Source organism: Carassius gibelio, chromosome B1 (genome assembly GCF_023724105.1).
Source record: "Carassius gibelio isolate Cgi1373 ecotype wild population from Czech Republic chromosome B1, carGib1.2-hapl.c, whole genome shotgun sequence".
Taxonomy (NCBI): domain Eukaryota; kingdom Metazoa; phylum Chordata; class Actinopteri; order Cypriniformes; family Cyprinidae; genus Carassius; species Carassius gibelio.
In genome coordinates, this window is record NC_068396.1 from 31,811,319 (window position 1) to 31,829,311 (window position 17,993).

General features: G+C 36.0%; 1 protein-coding gene across 50 annotated transcripts in view; it reads left to right on the plus strand.

Moving 5' to 3' along the window:
- Positions 1-17,993, plus strand: part of LOC127949395 (NACHT, LRR and PYD domains-containing protein 3) — a 185,264-nt gene that overhangs the window by 40,930 nt on the left and 126,341 nt on the right. For 46 of the 50 annotated variants that reach the window (XM_052546559.1, XM_052546546.1, XM_052546558.1 and 43 more), the window contains 4 exons: positions 5,890-6,003; positions 6,146-6,262; positions 7,860-7,973; positions 11,728-11,841. In XM_052546559.1, coding sequence (XP_052402519.1) covers positions 5,890-6,003; positions 6,146-6,262; positions 7,860-7,973; positions 11,728-11,841 — 459 coding nt within the window. The remainder of the gene's footprint in view (positions 1-5,889; positions 6,004-6,145; positions 6,263-7,859; positions 7,974-11,727; positions 11,842-17,993) is intronic. The other 4 variants (XM_052546533.1, XM_052546539.1, XM_052546554.1 and 1 more) reach the window with 4 other exon arrangements.

Genomic DNA, 17,993 nt, shown 5'->3' on the forward strand with positions numbered 1-17,993 from the left:
ACTTATTTTCTTGAATTATTATGTGCTTATCATTTTGCATTTGTCTTAAGTTTTAGAAGCATGTTTTGTGATGTTCAGAAGTGATCTGTTCATTGATTTTGTGGATTGTCACCATTGTTGTGATTCATACGCTGATTCTTGATATTTCTGTCTAAATTTCAGCAAAAGTTTTTTTTTTTTTTAAGTGAAATTTCCTTAACAGTCTTTCATGACTTATGGCTCAATAGTGTATCTTATGCTATAGTATCAGTAAGAGAAGAGACACTGGATTAGTTCAGAGATAATAGTGTTTGTTCTTGTCAATCTATAACCAACAATACCAGATTTTTTTTTCTTCTGTGGACATTTGCTTTGTTTTGATTTCCAAAGGCGCATTGTTATAACACACACACACTGATTATATATATATATATATATATATATAAAAACTTAGTTGTTGAAAAGTCACGTTCAAGAGCCCAACTAAAGTGAACACTGATCTCCATCATGGTAGTGAAAGAAAAAAAACAAACACCTAAACCTATTTAACTCTCAATAAGATCTTCTGTAGACATCTGACAGAAATGAAGGCAGTCTGGTTAGTAATGTGAATCTGGTGAAGCTGTTTTAGTAGTTGTTTAATCAGATCTTGAGAGATTTGATGTATTCTTTTATTCAGTTGATTTCACACACAAGGCTGTGGTTGAAGTAATTTGTAGTTCTTGTGTTTCTCTTTCCTTCAGTGATTCTGCAGGTGTTTATCACTAATGCTCAATCATCAATTAATCACCGAATTATCTCATTAACTTCACTAATTTAGTGTTACTCAAACACTATGTAGTGTGCACACATTATAAGTGTTCATTTAAAACTGAGGATTTTGGTGTGGGATTTAAAGGGTTAAAGATTTAAGATGAAGAAAAAACAGCATGTAACATAATTTAACGGTAATAAACTGTAATTAATTTACAGGAAACAAACTGTAGAAAAACAGTTATTTACTGGCACCCCTGCTGCCAGTAAATAACTGTTTTTCTACTGTTTCTTGCCGTAAATTAATGGTTGCCAGCAAAAAAAAGTGTTTTTCTACAGTTTTTTGCCGTCAAGTCAAGGAAAAACAGTAATATACTGTAAAATGTAAACGTCAGATTTACCAAATGAAAAATAAGTTAATTTAACTAAAATATTTGTGAACATCCATAGAAAAAAAATTAGGCAAAGTTATACACTGATAATGAGAGTAAATACTGAACTTGACTGTATTAATGTGTGTTGGCACAAGAGAGATCTGTAAGTTTAATGTAGTTTTGTTGTTCACCATTGTGCTGTAGAGTAGAGCCTGTGCTTCAGTCAATGATGAGCCACAAATTCTGGTCTTCTGCTGCTTTATATAAAGGCAGTAAATGTGGGTCTGCTGATACAGTGATGATCTCTGTGTTGAGTATTTCAGCACATACATGTGTGCTATAGCTGACAATGAGCTGCAGTGATTTGAGTAAAAGTCATGTATTTAGTTACTTTATTACTGCACATTAAGTGTTTGCATCTTTATATTAAGAACTATTCCTTCTCAGTGAAATCAAATGAAATAAGATCATAGTACTAACATCGTAGGAATGCTAGTTTTTAAACTCGAACTGTTTGAAGCAGTGGGAGTGGAGTTAATTTCTATGGTAGAATTTATGGTAAAATACTGTAAAAAAAAATAAGAGTGATAAATTAATGGTTGAGAGCTGTAAATTAACAGTACTTTAGTGGAACCCCTGCTGCCAGTAAATTACTGTTATTTAACGGCACAATTTTTTACAGTGTACTCAAGTCTGCTGGATTTGACATTATTTATTGATTCAGATTAAATCATTAAAGTTTCTAAACGGACTGTCAAGCATCGGATTTAACAGCTGCGTGTCTCTTGTCTGTCACATGTGTATAAGCGATGAACACCGTCTTTGTATCCTCAGTCATGATCTCTGATTTCCCAGCATGCAGTGCACAGCCTCCTCTCCTCAGGACCCTACACAGGCGAGCGGTGACCGGGCCGAACTTACTGCTAAAGACACGTCCTCTATAGACAGCAGCTCTGATCTGGGCCGCCCCAGAGCACTGACCTTTGACCTGCTGAACATGTTGATCTGCTTCAAACAGATGGCCATCTTCCTGGAGCCGGTCACAGACTCTGGAGGTGCTGCGGTCCCTGCTCGGGTGAGAGACGTCCCGTAATAATCACTGACTGTACTTCAGGAGACTGTGTCATGTGACTCTGACGAGGAGACTTTGTGTTTGCTCTAAACGTGTCTCTGAGTTATTGATGCTGCTGCGTGTCTCCAGTATTCAGCTCTTTGTGTTTTCAGGTGGAGGACGCTGATGTGCTTCCTGCTGAGCTGCGTTCTGCTCAACATCATCTTCCTCACTCAGACTGAAGTGTGTGCATGTATTCTGTACAGGTGTGATGTAATGCAGTAAGTGTCTCCTGGGTCAAATGTCCTCAGACGCAGTGCTCTCTCTGCTCCGGCTGTGCTAGGGTACCTAGTGTTTTGTTTCCGATCTTCATCCTGTTCATCATGCTTTTACATTTAAACTCATATAATGTTGTTTCACTAATCTTTTTTTGCCAGAGAAACTGAAGTAACTGTTCTCAGTTTTTGTAAATAAAAAAAAATTAATTAATTAATTAAAAAAGGCATTTTTTAATCAATTGCTGCTATGCTGAACCAAAACATTTATAAAGAAGTCATTCCTTGACAATTTATTGTTATTTAGCGCATTGAATCATTCATAATGATGACAACAATGGAGAGAATCATCAGGAAACATTTTTCTTTACAGAAAAGAGGACAATGGTACAAGAGGAATACCAAATCATTGTTTTAAGCATGAAACTGTAGCAGAAGAAACACAGAAATTCAAAAACAATAGACTTGTGACAAAGCCCCTCATTCACTCAGACTTTCACTTTTAGCTTTCATTTTGTCATGTGTATATTTTCTCTTTATTTTTTGCTAGAAAAAGAGCAGGTGAAAAACCAAGTAAGTGTTTCAGAGCTGGCAAAAGAGATTAAAAGAGTGACAATATTTAAACAATTCGTTTAAATATTATATGATATAGGCAAAATAAGTTATTGGTAAAAAGAAAGGAAGTAAAGGAAAGAAAGCTGTGAAATGATGGACAGACAAATGCAGTGCCATCTGAAGATCAGAAGGTCTTTTTCTTGATAATCTCATTAATTATAAGATAGCACAAGCAGTTATTATATATGTTATAAGAGCATGTAAAATAGATTACTGGAGAGAATTATGTGATAATATTGGAGGAAAACAGAAGCTGGTGACATACAAATAGAAAAATATAACTGCATACCAATATTAATAAGTGAAGAAAAGCCAATATCAACTGATACTGAAAAGGCTAAACCTTTGTTAAAGTGTTTTTGCAGTAATTACAATATTTCTGATGAAATGAGAAGATGCATAGAACTTTTATTAAAAGAGGGGTTGTGTTCTGCAAAGTGATGCATGGTACTAAACTCTAAGAATGAGACTGTACAGAATATACATGGATCATAATTATAGTAAGCAAACTAAAATGTCTTCAGATGGATGGAAAGACCCTGATTCAGGAAATACAGCAGCTTCAGTGCATTCCTCAGTTTAAAACTAGAATTGCTAAAAGGACAAGTAACCATTGATCAGTTTACTCAGCAGAGATTGTTCTGATGACTCTTCAGTGGATGGAGGAAATTCAGCCTTGAACATAAGTCACTGGCTCAGATCATATTCTGTTTGAACAGGTTTATTTGTGGTAAGCCTACATCTAGACAGTACGTCTTATACTATAAATATTGTTCGGAAATCACCAACATAGATTAAGTATATCATTCTCATGGTTACTGGCACATGGAGGAAAATGAAGACGCTGAACAAATAAACTAAAATACACCAACAGAGATAAACATAACACTAAGTTAAGCAGAAATGCCAGGAATAATTAGCGGTGCAGGAAGGAGAACACAGTAATATCTAGTCTTTGTGTTGACACTTAATCATTCACTTTTTAATACCTATAAACATTTATTGCAAAAATGTGCTATACCAGAGAAGGTGGAACTTGTGTTATTAAATAGTGTAGCATATGAACAAGAACAAATTCAATAACAGAAGATTTAAGTTTTTTATAATATATAAAATGTAACACTTTAGAGCAGAGGTGTCAGACTTAGTTCCTGGAGGACCGCAGCCCTGCTCCAACACACAAACCATGTAGTTTTAGAAATAAGCCTGAATTATATAATAAATGTTATAATTATATAATAAATAGGAAAGTGCCGAGCGAGGCTTTTGAAGCAGTGAGGCTTTTACAACAAACTGCGTTGATGCTTCTAAGCTTTTGACACAGAGCTCTTCCTCGTCATCTGGTGGTCAATAAAAATCTTACACTAACTGTTTTGTTCATTGGGATGTCATTGTGAGGTTTAATTGTCTATTTAATACGAATATATGTCGTAGCAAGGCGGAAATTGTGTGTGCAGCGATAGAGTTTGCCAAATGTATTGTATTTTGCAATACAATGACAATAAAGACTTTTTCTACATTTTTACATTCATCAAACGTTTGTCTTTTCGCATAAATAGAATGTTTAATACGCCAAAAAACAAGACCTACGCAATTTTCAATTTTCAATCACCATTTTTGTGTCTTCCTTACAAAAGAACACAAACATGCATATTATCAAGAAACACAAATACAGATCCCCTCCTCTCTCGGGTTTACTCCAGTCCAGTAGGGGGCAGAAATGCACCCTTCAGGGGGTTTGACAAGCGCCATTAAGTCAAAGTGAAAGTAAAATGCATCGGCCTGTGTTATGAAAGCAGAAACATCTTAACACGAATATCAAAGTGTTGAGTTTCATTTATTTAGATTTTATCGATGGATCCTCAAAGATATGGACATTATGAAGACCACTCATCTTTAGATGCATTTCCTCAGAGGTGAGTGTTACACACACAGTGACGAAACTACATCATGAGCGAAGTAATCGCTTATATTTTAATTGTGTGATTTTCTACCTGGAGCTGTATCCCATCCCGACGTGTTTTGGACAGTTGTGTTTTGCAAATTATAATTGATATAATTATTATTTATACATAATATTAAAGGTTTCAAGTAGACATGAATTTGCGTTCAGAAGCCCTTTTCCGCATGTTGTTGTGCTGTGACGATCTTTTAAAACGCACAGTTTCCTCTTCTAGATTCATCAGCACAATATAAACTCTTTACAGGAAGGAACATTGACTGTAAATAATGTGGCGTGTTGTGATGTTTGCTAGTTTATGCTATTATGTTTTATTTTTAGTCTTGGGTTATTATTGATATTGATTTTATCGAGGTTGTTTGAACCTACCACAATGTTATTCATCCTCATGGCTAAAATGTGGTCTTTTGGGTGAAGAGTTAAGTTGAAAAAATAAAGTTGGTAAATATTTTATTGCACAAATTACACAATTCTGTGATTTCCTCAGAATTAATTCTGGTAGAATCATTTTAACTAATTTATATTCATACATATATCCAGTAAATTAACAAGCTGTCATTATAACAGTCAGCAGCAGACTTGGTGATTTTATTTGGGGCCCTAAGCAAATTCCAGGTATCATCTGCTGTAGCCTATATGTTCTTTTACTTTTGTAACCAATCTTTGGTTACATTTTATTTATCCCTTCACATTACAGTATCTACAAGATTCAGTCATAAGTTAGTAAACCAGATGTTGTTCTAAAGATGTATTACCATGTGGGGGCAATTGTGGCCAAATGTGAGGGCCTCTGGGGCCCTAAAGAACCGCTTACCTACTTATTGGTTAAGTCCACGCTGACTAAAGCATATGATTTTAATTTTCCTTCATGTTTTGTTTCAGTTCAGTCCAGAAGCACAGACCAGAGTCATCTGAACTCAGCTGTGTGTCCATGAAGAGCGACTGCTCACTAGATCCTCCACTGAACTTCAGAGGACACACTGGTCCTAGGTTTAGGTAAACCCTTTAATAAAAATTATTGATTCTTCCTGAAGACTGTGATAAAATTAGAAGTGATTATTTTATTGTGGATGAGGTGAAATGCCCCACGATCCCAAATCCTTTAAATCTTCAGACACAAATGTCCTGATTTCCACAGAATGACTGTCCAGCAGCACAGACCAGAGTCATCTGAACTCAGCTGTGTCTCCATGAAGAGTGACTGCTCACTAGATCCTCCACTGAACTTCAGAGGACACACTGGTCCTAGGTTTAGGTAAAGACTGTATTAAACATATTTATTGATTCTTCATAAAGCCTGTGATAAAACTGAAAGTGATTTATTTTATTGTGGATGTAATGTAATGACCCGAGACTCCAGTGTATACGCACAGATTAGTGATGCACAGGTCGGGTTTGGGCGGGTTAAGAAATTGGCACTTTATTTTGTTATTTTGTTGGGTCATTTCCAGAGAATGACTTATGGTTAGGGATGCACCGGCTGACCGGCCATGAATCGGAACCGGACGTTTTTTGCTTAAAATGCGCGATCGGCAATCGGACGGTTTTTGGCCTTTTTTCTGCCGATTTTTCCAAAGTGCGCCCGCGTGCTCAGACTACATTGTAATCGTTCGGTATCATGTCATTTGTGTGGAAGTATTTCAAAATCTGTGCGCAGGACACGGGCAGCCGATCGGCACTGGACGTGCAGAGCTACACGTCTGAGGCACAGAAAACAGGAAGCGACCAGCAGTTGGTGTACTGGTGCACAAATAAGAGTCCCTTTTCTGCGCGCACTAAAGCTGCGCGAGCGTATACTGTACACGAGTAGAATGTGAAGAGATGTTCAGATCAACTTCTCATGTGTTGGATGAGAAACGAAACGGACTAAACTGACAAAACTGAAATTATTATTATTAATATATATATATTTTTTTTTGTAAAGTAGAACTTGGATACACGCTTGAAAAGCCAGAAGTAAATGTCAGCTCAGTAAAGGATGATTATTTTAATTTTACCTTAAAATTACATCGACTTAATTTGATTTAAAAATCACCTGCTGTAGCACACTGAAAAGGGTTTCATTCATCCAATTAAAAATTTTAGGGTAATGATTCACATCTATATTTGTTTACTTGAGACAATAAGTTATTTATTTCTCATTGGCTCAAGTAAAAAAATATAGATGTGAATCATTACCCTAAAAATTTTTCTTTTTTATTGGATGAATGAAACACTTTACATCTTTGTTTTATTCGTACCAACATTATTTGATTTTAACATTTTGGAATAATGTATTTATACAGCATACTTTTATTTAGTCTCACTGGTAAAGACCTTGTTTTAAATTTAAAACCAAATTTAAAAACTAAAACAAATACTGAATGCTGATTAAGAAACATCTTATTGAAAGTGTGTTGATTGTGTTGTTTGGATTGTAGAACTATGCAGTTGTTGCCTTTAATTTCACATGGTTACAGTTAATCTTTTAATTTAAGGTCAGTTCTCTGTAGTTTCAACCCAATTCAGAAACAAAAGCTAAATGCTGATGTCTGTATCATCTGTGTTTGTATTTAATGTAGGATACTTATTGTACAGTTACTGCCGTTAATTTCAGATGGTTACGGTTATTGTTTTCAATAGCCAAAAGCCATTTTGGCCTATTAAATACCAAATAAACGTCTTGTTTATGCACACTTTCCTTCTTGTTTGTTGCTTAAAGATAAAAAATAAATAAATCGGAAATCGGCCATGAAAAATCATGATCGTGCATCCCTACTTATGGTGAATCCTTTATTTACCATAAATATTAAGTGAATTAGCAGTCCGTCATTATCACAGTCATTCTAATGTTTCTTCATGTTTTGTTTCAGTTCAGTCCAGAAGCACAGACCAGAGTCATCTGAACTCAGCTGTGTGTCCATGAAGAGCGACTGCTCACTAGATCCTCCACTGAACTTCAGAGGACACACTGGTCCTAGGTTTAGGTAAACCCTTTAATAAAAATTATTGATTCTTCCTGAAGACTGTGATAAAATTAGAAGTGATTATTTTATTGTGGATGAGGTGAAATGCCCCTCGATCCCAAATCCTTTAAATCTTCAGACACAAATGTCCTGATTTCCACAGAATGACTTACAGTGAATCCTTCATTTAGCAGAAATATTGAGTTAATTAACAGTCAGTCACAGGGGCGGCGTTAGGGGTGGGCTAAGGGGGCTGGAGCCCCTAATGTTTTCAGTAAAGCCCCGAATGTTTTTGTTACCACCATGCCATCAATGAGTTTTCATGCCCAATAAAATATTTTATATTAGAATTTAAATAAATAAATAAATATCCCGCTACTCTCACGTCTACAGTGTCTGTCAATTTACGCATTGTCATTCACACCCGACGAAAACTCCCCACTGAGTCTAGTGCTTCTGACTCACATGTAAACTAGCCAACCATCGATGAGCATCTGTACGATCCAGCCAATGAAATTACATCTTTTTGAGGCATGCGGTTTGTTGGCGTGTAGTATTTTATTAGATCAATTTCCTTGAAAATTGAAATGGATATTTCAAAATTCTAAAAAAAAAAAAAAAGGAAGTAAAACACCCCCAGCCAACACCAAGATACAACAGCTTCAGGTATCTGTAACTTTCAATCATAGTATTATATTTATTTTTCGGTTTTAAATTGTGTCTGATTTAACGTTACATTTTGAACATCTAACAGTTAACGGTTGCGCAGCACACTTTAGGACACACACACACAGAGAGAGAGAGAGCGGTTTGGTTAGCACGGTCTGTGGCAGACTTTTCGTGTCAGGGCAACAATTCAATAAATAAGACAATAAAAAGACATATTTCGCAAAGGAAATGGTTCCAAACAAAGCATGTTGTTGTGCTCTGCCGTAAATTTGCTTGCGTAAATGATTCACTGACCCATTCATAAAAACAGTTGCTTACTTTTTTCTGAATGAATCATCCGTTTCAAACGAATCCATTGATTAAATGACTGACTGACTCACTCATTAAGGCAGTCGCATACCGCCACCTAATGGCAAAGTACCATTCAAAAAATTTTCATAATTTAATATTTCTGTATTCCAAACTTTATATTTGATACATTAGCCTCATAAAATTATTTATGCAATTTCTAAGTGCTGTGTAAGTGCTCCTTCAAAAATATAAGTGTATAGAGCCCTGCATTTATAGTTATACTTCGCTTTAAGTGTTTGTGTGTGTATTATGTATGTATAAAGTAATAAGGTAGCATATAAAATTTAATATGTGCAGGAAGAATGGGTGAAGTTTTTGTTGTTGTTGTTATTATAGATTCTTTATTCATCTTTTTTTATCTATTCTCACAAAAATCATGCCATTAAGTGAATTAAAACACTTATATTACTAATACTGACTATTAAAACAATAATAAAGGGATGGGATGAGAAAGGGATGTTCTAGGAACACTGCAGACAGACCCAAAACGTGAAGCTTCAGCAGTATTCCTTTACCCAATTTGGAACACAGCATGTCAGTGCACTGCTTAATATTTGCTTCTTATCCCTGTTCTACCAGAACAAGTGTAGCCAGTCAGGCTTTATTGGAAAAGAAAAGAAAACTGAGAGATAGAGACACAACATCAGCATATGTGTCAGGATACAAGGGATAAACTTTAAATGAGGCCATCCTTAAAAATATTTTGGTTTTCACTGCAGTAACAGTAATTTAAAAAAAAGGGTAGGTAGGTCGGTCTATTTATTTATTTTCTTACGTTTCAATTTAAAAAAAAAGTACATTTTTGTGATGGTGATGATGTAGGTATGAATTTAAACAAATTAGCATATCGTGACGTCACTGACTGGGTCTTCAACCCGTGCCTTCGGGTGCATCACATAGACAGTAAAAGAAATGGACACAGCGACCCCATTGGAACTCAATTGAGACAAGTGAAACCCATTTTTAGCGTTTTTTAGCACTTCCGTTTCTGACGCGCAGACTCAAACGAAGCTTGACGACGTCAGCAACCTGTCTGACAGATGTAAATCTTCTAGTAGCTGTGCGTGCAAACTGCCATCGTTAATCTTGCAGAGACGGCGAGCTTGAGCGGGGAGTTCTTTGTCGTGAGTGAGCAGGAGTAAGTATTATGATTAATTATTTTGTATAGTATTTTAAAATGTAACGCCAGTACGCCATATTAAGTTAATTGCCTGCGAGCTTCTCCTCCTGTCTGTACGGTAATGCGACAGAGAGTCGAGTGGTTATGACGCAATCGTTAGCCTATTTTTTACAAAAACTTTTTTATACGGGGCCATAATGTAACATAATGGAGCCCTTTATACATTGTCGTGTATCTTTAGAAATAAATAATGGACAAACGGAGTCTTTAAACGCCTCAGATGTAAAGTTATTCACTGTCAAAGTGACGCCAAAATGAATGGGAGTCAATGGGATGCTAACGCAAGTGAAGTTCTGCTACAAGATGGCGGCTTGCGGCCGACTTCAACTTCCGGTCGACTTCCTTGCCGCCTGGGTGCATCATTGCAAACCTCATTTTGATGCAGGCTATATAGACCACAAACAAATTTAAATCTTTGTCAAGATTTAGTCTTTGTCAAAAACATGTTTATTGCTTGAATTTCAGGTGAGAAGAAAAAAAAACAAGGTACTGTTATACTGTTTTACATGCATCCAACGCTACGTGTCAATGCAACCTATGAGAGACCGTTTACTTCGCTTTCTTGGGTTGTCACTTTTGTCAAAAAACTCCTGTTTGATTTGAGTGACAAGTGTTCATTGAATCGATTGTCAAATCGATTTTGCATGTCTAAATAAGTTTTATACGGCAAATAACACCTAATATAGGTAAATCCACGGACAACAGGCAGGAGGAATGTAAAGATTCAATATTTTTATGATGATTTATTGGTGTGAATTTACGTGCACAATGACAAACAGGAGTGCAACATTTTCGAAAAACAATAAGCAGAGTGGACTGCCATAATGCAAAACATTTACTGCAGGCTTCAACATGGCTGTGTCTACGATTAAATTTCAGCAACAACAACAAATCGCATAGGCGATTTTCTAGGGCTGTCAAAAAATTTTTTTTGACCATTGAATATTCGTCAAATTAAAAATAATAATCCACATTGCATTAAGGTGTGCATTAAGAAAGCTGCCTTATGAGCCCCGGTACTTCACAGTCCGTGTTCCATTCCATCTCGCCGCGTGCACATCTATGTCTACACAACTTTCAAAGGCAGATGAGCTCGACATGCAGTATCTGCTGTCTCATCTTTCACCTCATGTACGTGCACCTTCTTCAGTCTCAAAAAATGCAATTTACATATTAACAATACTTACTTAAATATAATTAATAGTATTTTATTGCTTTTGTATTAGTTGTTTGAAGACTAAAAAAAAAAGGTTGGTCTTAACGCAAATTTACAATCGGCAAGTCAGTCGGACTAAAAGCAAAAAAATTTAAATAAATTGAGTCGGTGCTAAATTGACAGGGGCGGTCGAGTTACGGCAAACAAGAATATTTTTAAGGATAGCCTAAAATGTTTTAAATTAGTTTCTTTTTTATTGTTTTTGTATATTTTAAACAAGGTAAATCTTTCTGATTTATTAAAATAAAAAGTCACATACATGGATTTTTCTGGGCTAAGCCCCGGATCTCCACTCACCTTAGAACCGCCCCTGGTCAGTCATCACAGTCATTCTAATGTTTCTTCATGTTTTGTTTCAGTTCAGTCCAGAAGCACAGACCAGAGTCATCTGAACCCAGCTGTGTGTCCATGAAGAGTGACTGCTCACTAGATCCTCCACTGAACTTCAGAGGACACACTGGTCCTAGGTTTAGGTAAAGACTGTATTAAACATATTTATTGATTCTTCATAAAGCCTGTGATAAAACTGAAAGTGATTATTTTATTGTGGATGTAATGTAATGACCCGAGACTCTAGTGTATACGCACAGATTAGTGATGCACGGGTCGGGTTTGGGCGGGTTAAGAAACTAGCACTTTATTTGCGAGGCTGGTTGGGGCGGGTCATTAAAAACAAAATGTAAAAACATTAATTTATGTTGCGTGCAAATTTTTGGTGGAAACTTTGATTTGTTCATTTTCAGTTCATTTATCAAAATGATTCGTTCACTGATTCGTTCAGTGACCATTTCTTCATAGCTATTACACAAATTCACCAGCAGGTGTTAGAAAAAGAGTGTCTTGTGTGTTATGTCTTCAATCAATGAACGTATTCACTTGTTACAAAAACTGATTTGACTATTAAAATGTGTGCATTATCACATTAAATAAAGTCTAAATAAGTTGTTCAGGTGAACAAAGCACAAGGCTTTCTTGCATAATTAACATTTTAATTGTTTGGTCAGACAGTACTACATATATAATATATTCACATTAATAAATCAGGGATTAAATGTGGAGTAATGTTCTGTATGCTAAATAGGGCTTATATTAAATAACTGGGCTTTGTATCTGCTGATTGCTGATCGAAATTTACATGCTTGGCCCACTGACCCTGTATACTCTCATTCATTTCATTCATGAACGAGCTATGTATCGTTCATTCAACTCGTTCACGAACAAATCACATGCTCCGTCACATCTTGAGTAACTCTTTGACAGGATGAAACAGTTCACAGAGCGGTTCACGAGCTGCGCATGTGCTGCTAATAGCGCCGTGCTTGCGCGCTGCTGTGGAGGGAGGAACGTCAGTGAACGAGAAATATGAATCAATGGATTACGTGAACGAAAATGATTCGTTCACCTACAAGATTCGTTCACGAATGAACCATCACTAGTGCAATTTCCTATAGCCAATATAAAATATTTGGAATATATATTTTCATATTTTATTAGGTTCTTTGATAAGGTTAAAATACGAAGGTCTAAGTAGCAACGTAACTTCCATGACGTCCTGATGCGTGGGGCGGGTAAATAAATTGTACTTTATTTCCGGGGCGGGCCAAATAATTTAATAAAAGTGTGACCCGCAGGTTGGAACTAGCACTATCACTAGCACAGATATGTGCCTAATTAGAGAACAGTTTCACACAAAGTGTACCAACTTGTACTTATATGTAGGAATGTGTGTAAATATAAGTACAACTCTGAGCATGCTTCTGCAGAGAATGTAGTGGAGGTGATACTACAGAAAGAAGGTGCCGGTGCATATTTCCTGTGTCCTTTAATTGCAAATACTTAATTGATCATTTCATATAGTTCAATGTATACATTTGCATAATTGGTGTTAAAAGATATAAAAGACAGCAGGGAAGTCATTTGAAATGTAGCTATAGTGTCACAGCTGATGTCTCTTTGCTGGAAGATTCGGCAAACCATGCACTGTGAAGAGCACGTGTTTTCAAAAGACTGCGCTGATCTCAGAGTGACTTCTCAGTCGATACTGCTTTCTTTTTCTTTTTTCGGTGAGGGCATAAACAGTCACGTGAATTATAAAGGGAGGTTCATTGGAGGTGTTTCTGAAAGATGATGACCATGAACGTGAATAAGCATGATGTTTAATTAATCGATACTGAATTGCTACATTATATTTCTCAACAAAAAGAGGGCAAAATCACCATTGTTTTAGACCTCTCTCTCTCTCCCCCTCTCTGTCTCTCTCAAAATAGCCATATTTGAGAGAAATTTTCGCCACTGGATATAGGTTAGCTTTAGGTCATTTAACATTTCTATTGTAAAAAGTATTATAAAAAGTTGACTATTAAATGATTTGCAGCTTCATCTTAACTCGCTCTCTTTAACGTTAAACTGACGCTTTGCACTCTGCTTCTGTGAACTGTAAACTCCGCCTACTTTGTATTGGGATTGCTTCAAACCGCGGACATGAAAAACAACCGCAGACTTGGCAACACTGGTTCAGGTGGAGCGGCAGTTACTACACAAAATCGCTTTCAAAATCGACAAAGAATCGCCTGCGATTTTAAAATCGATGTTGTGTAGATTGTCAGTGAATTACGGCTCGGTGTAGTAAATGCTAACCAGTGTTGCCAAGTCTGTGGTTGTTTTTCATGTCCGCTGGTCGAAGCGACCCCAATACAAATAACGTGATATTTAGCCCCTAAAATGCGAATTTTACCAAGGCAACCCTGCTAAAAAAACTTATATTGTAACCCTGGGAAGCAATTTTTTTCGGGGAACCTTCTGGAAATTGTTCTAGTTTTGGACTAGTTTTGAGAAGCAACTGGGCAGGATTTGTTGTGAAAACCTGGCAACCCTGATCTGAACACACGTGCTGGAGATGTATACTTCTAATTACAGGAGCGTCTTTACTGATGAGATGTGCATGAAAATCACATTCGATTTTTTGCACAGCCCTAGGATGAGTAATTAATGACATAATTTGACATAATTGACAATTGTAGGGAAGTGAACTATCTCTGTCTCGCTTAAGTCCAAAGCTGTTCTTAACATTTCTAACACTAAACTTACTAAATACAGTGTCTTGTTTCACTTATTTTCATTTAACACATGTATTAGACATCACATACTATACAACCTTAGACAAAGTCAATAAAGTAAATATATTCTCAATGTAATATAATATTCAATATAAATATATTTCTACACACATACAATTTCATACTTTGCAAAAAGAAGAAAAAATTATTTCAATCTAACATTACAATGACGTGATCGTAGTGGTTATTTTGTAACAATTACATACCTGCAGTTTATTAAAAGACAGGACAGGGATTAACGGCACACAAAAACACTCTCTGTTCCTTGTTCTGCGAGAGTTGCGAGAAGAGAGTGAAAAGTGAACCTCTGTTCCCATTGATACTGTAACTGCAGCTGATTAACGACTCAAAAATGATACATAGCTACAAATACACAACTGAAAACATAAAATGACGATATACTTTAGACAAGTTTAACTGCATGACTTTTTAAGAACATAATCCACTTTTATTATTTTATTTTATTAAATAACCAAAATTATCAGAAAAATACCGCAATACAAATGGCGCGGGCGGTAACTTGAATCAACTCATTAACACAAAACTCACAATATACTGAAAAATAACGCCAAACGAACAGATTATTTGACTCAATCCAGCATCTAAACATGTCATCCACTGATATCCACCACAATTTTAACTCAATCTGATATATTTTAACTAGGGCCGGGACTTTAACGCGTTAATTGAGATTAATTAATTACGCAAAAAATAACGCGTTCATTACGATTAATTATATTGCAGAAAAAAATGTCCCGCATTTTTAATAACTTATTTTTGCACCGCGGAACGTTTCTCACTGGATGAGTTTCGGTGGACCGATTATACTGAAGCACCAACTAGCGTTCGCATCGGTTCGCATATCACAGAAGCACATCGAGCCTCAAGTATCACCTCAACGCAAAACATATAGCAGCTAGCGTGGACTTTACACTTTATGTTGAACTATATATTATTTTGTTGGTGCAACGGTTTATGTTGAACTCTTTATTGTTTTGGCCAAGGTTATTGAGAGTTGGACTTAGTATGTTATGGCCTCTGAAGCAACAGAGAGATGTTTTCTAATAGTCAGTGTTTCCAATGTTCTGAATGTAATTGACAGTATTGTGTTTTACTTAAAAAAAAACACTTTACAGAAGGTTCCAGCACCTATAAGCTTCCTGAATTTCTGAAATGTACTATTTCTAAATTGTTTCTAAATATGCTATTGCTACACTTAATGGCAAAAATTGCACTGGTCTGCTAGACTTGGTTGAACAAAAATGAACAATATTTTGTTGCTTAAGCTTATGTATTCAGTCATTATTCAATGGTATACTATAAATCCATGTGAAAAAAAATTACTTCTCACTGTTCTCAGGTCAAATTTATTTATATGTGATTAAAATGCAATTAATTTCGATTAATTAATTACAAAGCATCTAATTAATTAGATTATTTTTTTTAATTGAGTCAAGGGTATCCTGACATTTTATCCTACCCTGTCAGATTTTCCTACCCGGGTTTACTGCGCACGCGCACATCAATATCACGTCCTTTGTCTCATGCTAAACAACGATATTTAATGTATCTGCATTACTGTAAGGGTAGGTTTAGGGTTGGGGTAGGTGTAGACTTTAATAAAAACGCAATCTAATTGGTAGAAAATAATATTTATTGTTGGTTTCCTGTAGCTGTATCCCTTCTAGCTACAACCGTGAATATAACACATAATTACTGTATTTGCAGTACTGTAAGGGTATGATTAGGGTTGTGGTAGGTGTAGACGTTAATAAACCATAACTTTACAGTAGCATTTTTTGTTGTGGAATTGTACTACCCACTGTTTTAGTGGGAGGTAGGAAAATCTGACAGCGTAGGACAAATCAACAGAACACCGGCCCCAATTTTAACTCCTTGTCACAGAGCACATTTGCAACGCACCTGTCTCGCTCAAGTCCAAAGCTGTTGTGACGAGAGCGGGATGCGATTGGGCAATTCAATTAAAGGAAATGACATCACACAACATAAAATACTATACATTATTTTTAAACCAAAATACACAGTTTCCGTATAGTCCTACAAGTTTGTTAATAATGACATGTATGGTGAAACATGAAAATAAAAATAAAAAATAATTAGCTGGAATGGTCAAACTCAAAACACTACACTATAATAGTGATTATTTGATCATGGATGTTGTGAAATGTCCTTCATTTAGTATAAATATTAGTCATCTGAACCCAGCTGTGTTTCTATGAAGAGTGACTGGTCAGTGGATCATCCACATAACTTCAGAGGGCACACTGATTTTGGGTTTAGGTAAACAGTGTTAATATACATTTATTGAGTCTGTAGTGAAATGCCTGAAGACTCCAGGAATATAAAATCAGAAGCACATGCAGATGTAACCATGAGTGTTAACTTGTGAAGGGAATACGTTATACAGTACTGCATCTACTCTTATTCATATTTCCATTTCCATGAAATGTTCAGGCACAAGTTTCCCTGGTTTCCTGATTTCTGGTGTATCCTTCATTTAGCATAAATATTAAGTTGATTAATATCTTAAATGTCATCATCACATTAGCTGATTCTGACTTTCCTTCATGTTTTGTTTCAGTTCAGTCCAGAAGCAAAGACCAGAGTCATCTGAACCCAGCTGTGTGTCCATGAAGAGTGACCGGTCAATGGATCCTCCACTGAACTTCAGAGGACACACTGGTCCTAGGTTTAGGTAAACACTAAAACAGGATACATATTTTTTATTGTACATGTTTATATTCAATGTTTTTATTACATTTAACAAACATTTTTGCAGTGTCAGGATCCTGGCGGTAGTATATTTAGTTTTTTTGGTATCCTGTCACACGTTTATGCTTTCTTTTAGTTTTGTGTCGGTTTTGATTCTGTGAGTGTTTTGTGGCTGTTGTATTTGAAGCATAGGGTCAGGATCCTGTCCTTTCAAATTTTTCTGGTGTTGGACCCTGGCACTTAAACTTAATCTTGCTATATTTCTATTTGGTTGAGCATCGGTTATTGGCAAAATTCCATGCCAATAGTTTTGCGGATTGCTTCCATTGCTGGAGCGGCTGAGAAGGGTCTGTTTTCATTATACAGTGTGAGAGCGGCCTCTAGTGGCTGAAATCACTGACAGAAATCACTGACAGACAAGTGATGCTGCACACCAAAGAGAGCAAGAAACTTCAGACACAGATTTAAATGCAGCTGACAGAAAATTCTGTCCTGCCACAAACCGTCATTCACATAGATTTCCATAAAATTACATTATATTCGCCCCGAATCATTATTAATGTACATTATGAATTTTATATTGAGCATTTTCATCTAAACATTTGTCTTTCTGTGGCTCTAATGAAGTCTGTATGCTTTATTTCTAGAGCTATAATATAGATCGCCCTTTTCGTTTGCTCCGTTTTTTAAACACTGAACTTAAAATTTATCTTTGCCTCATTGTTCATTCTTCAAGTACATTTGTGTCCATTTGGTGATTAAATAAATTTGGTGAT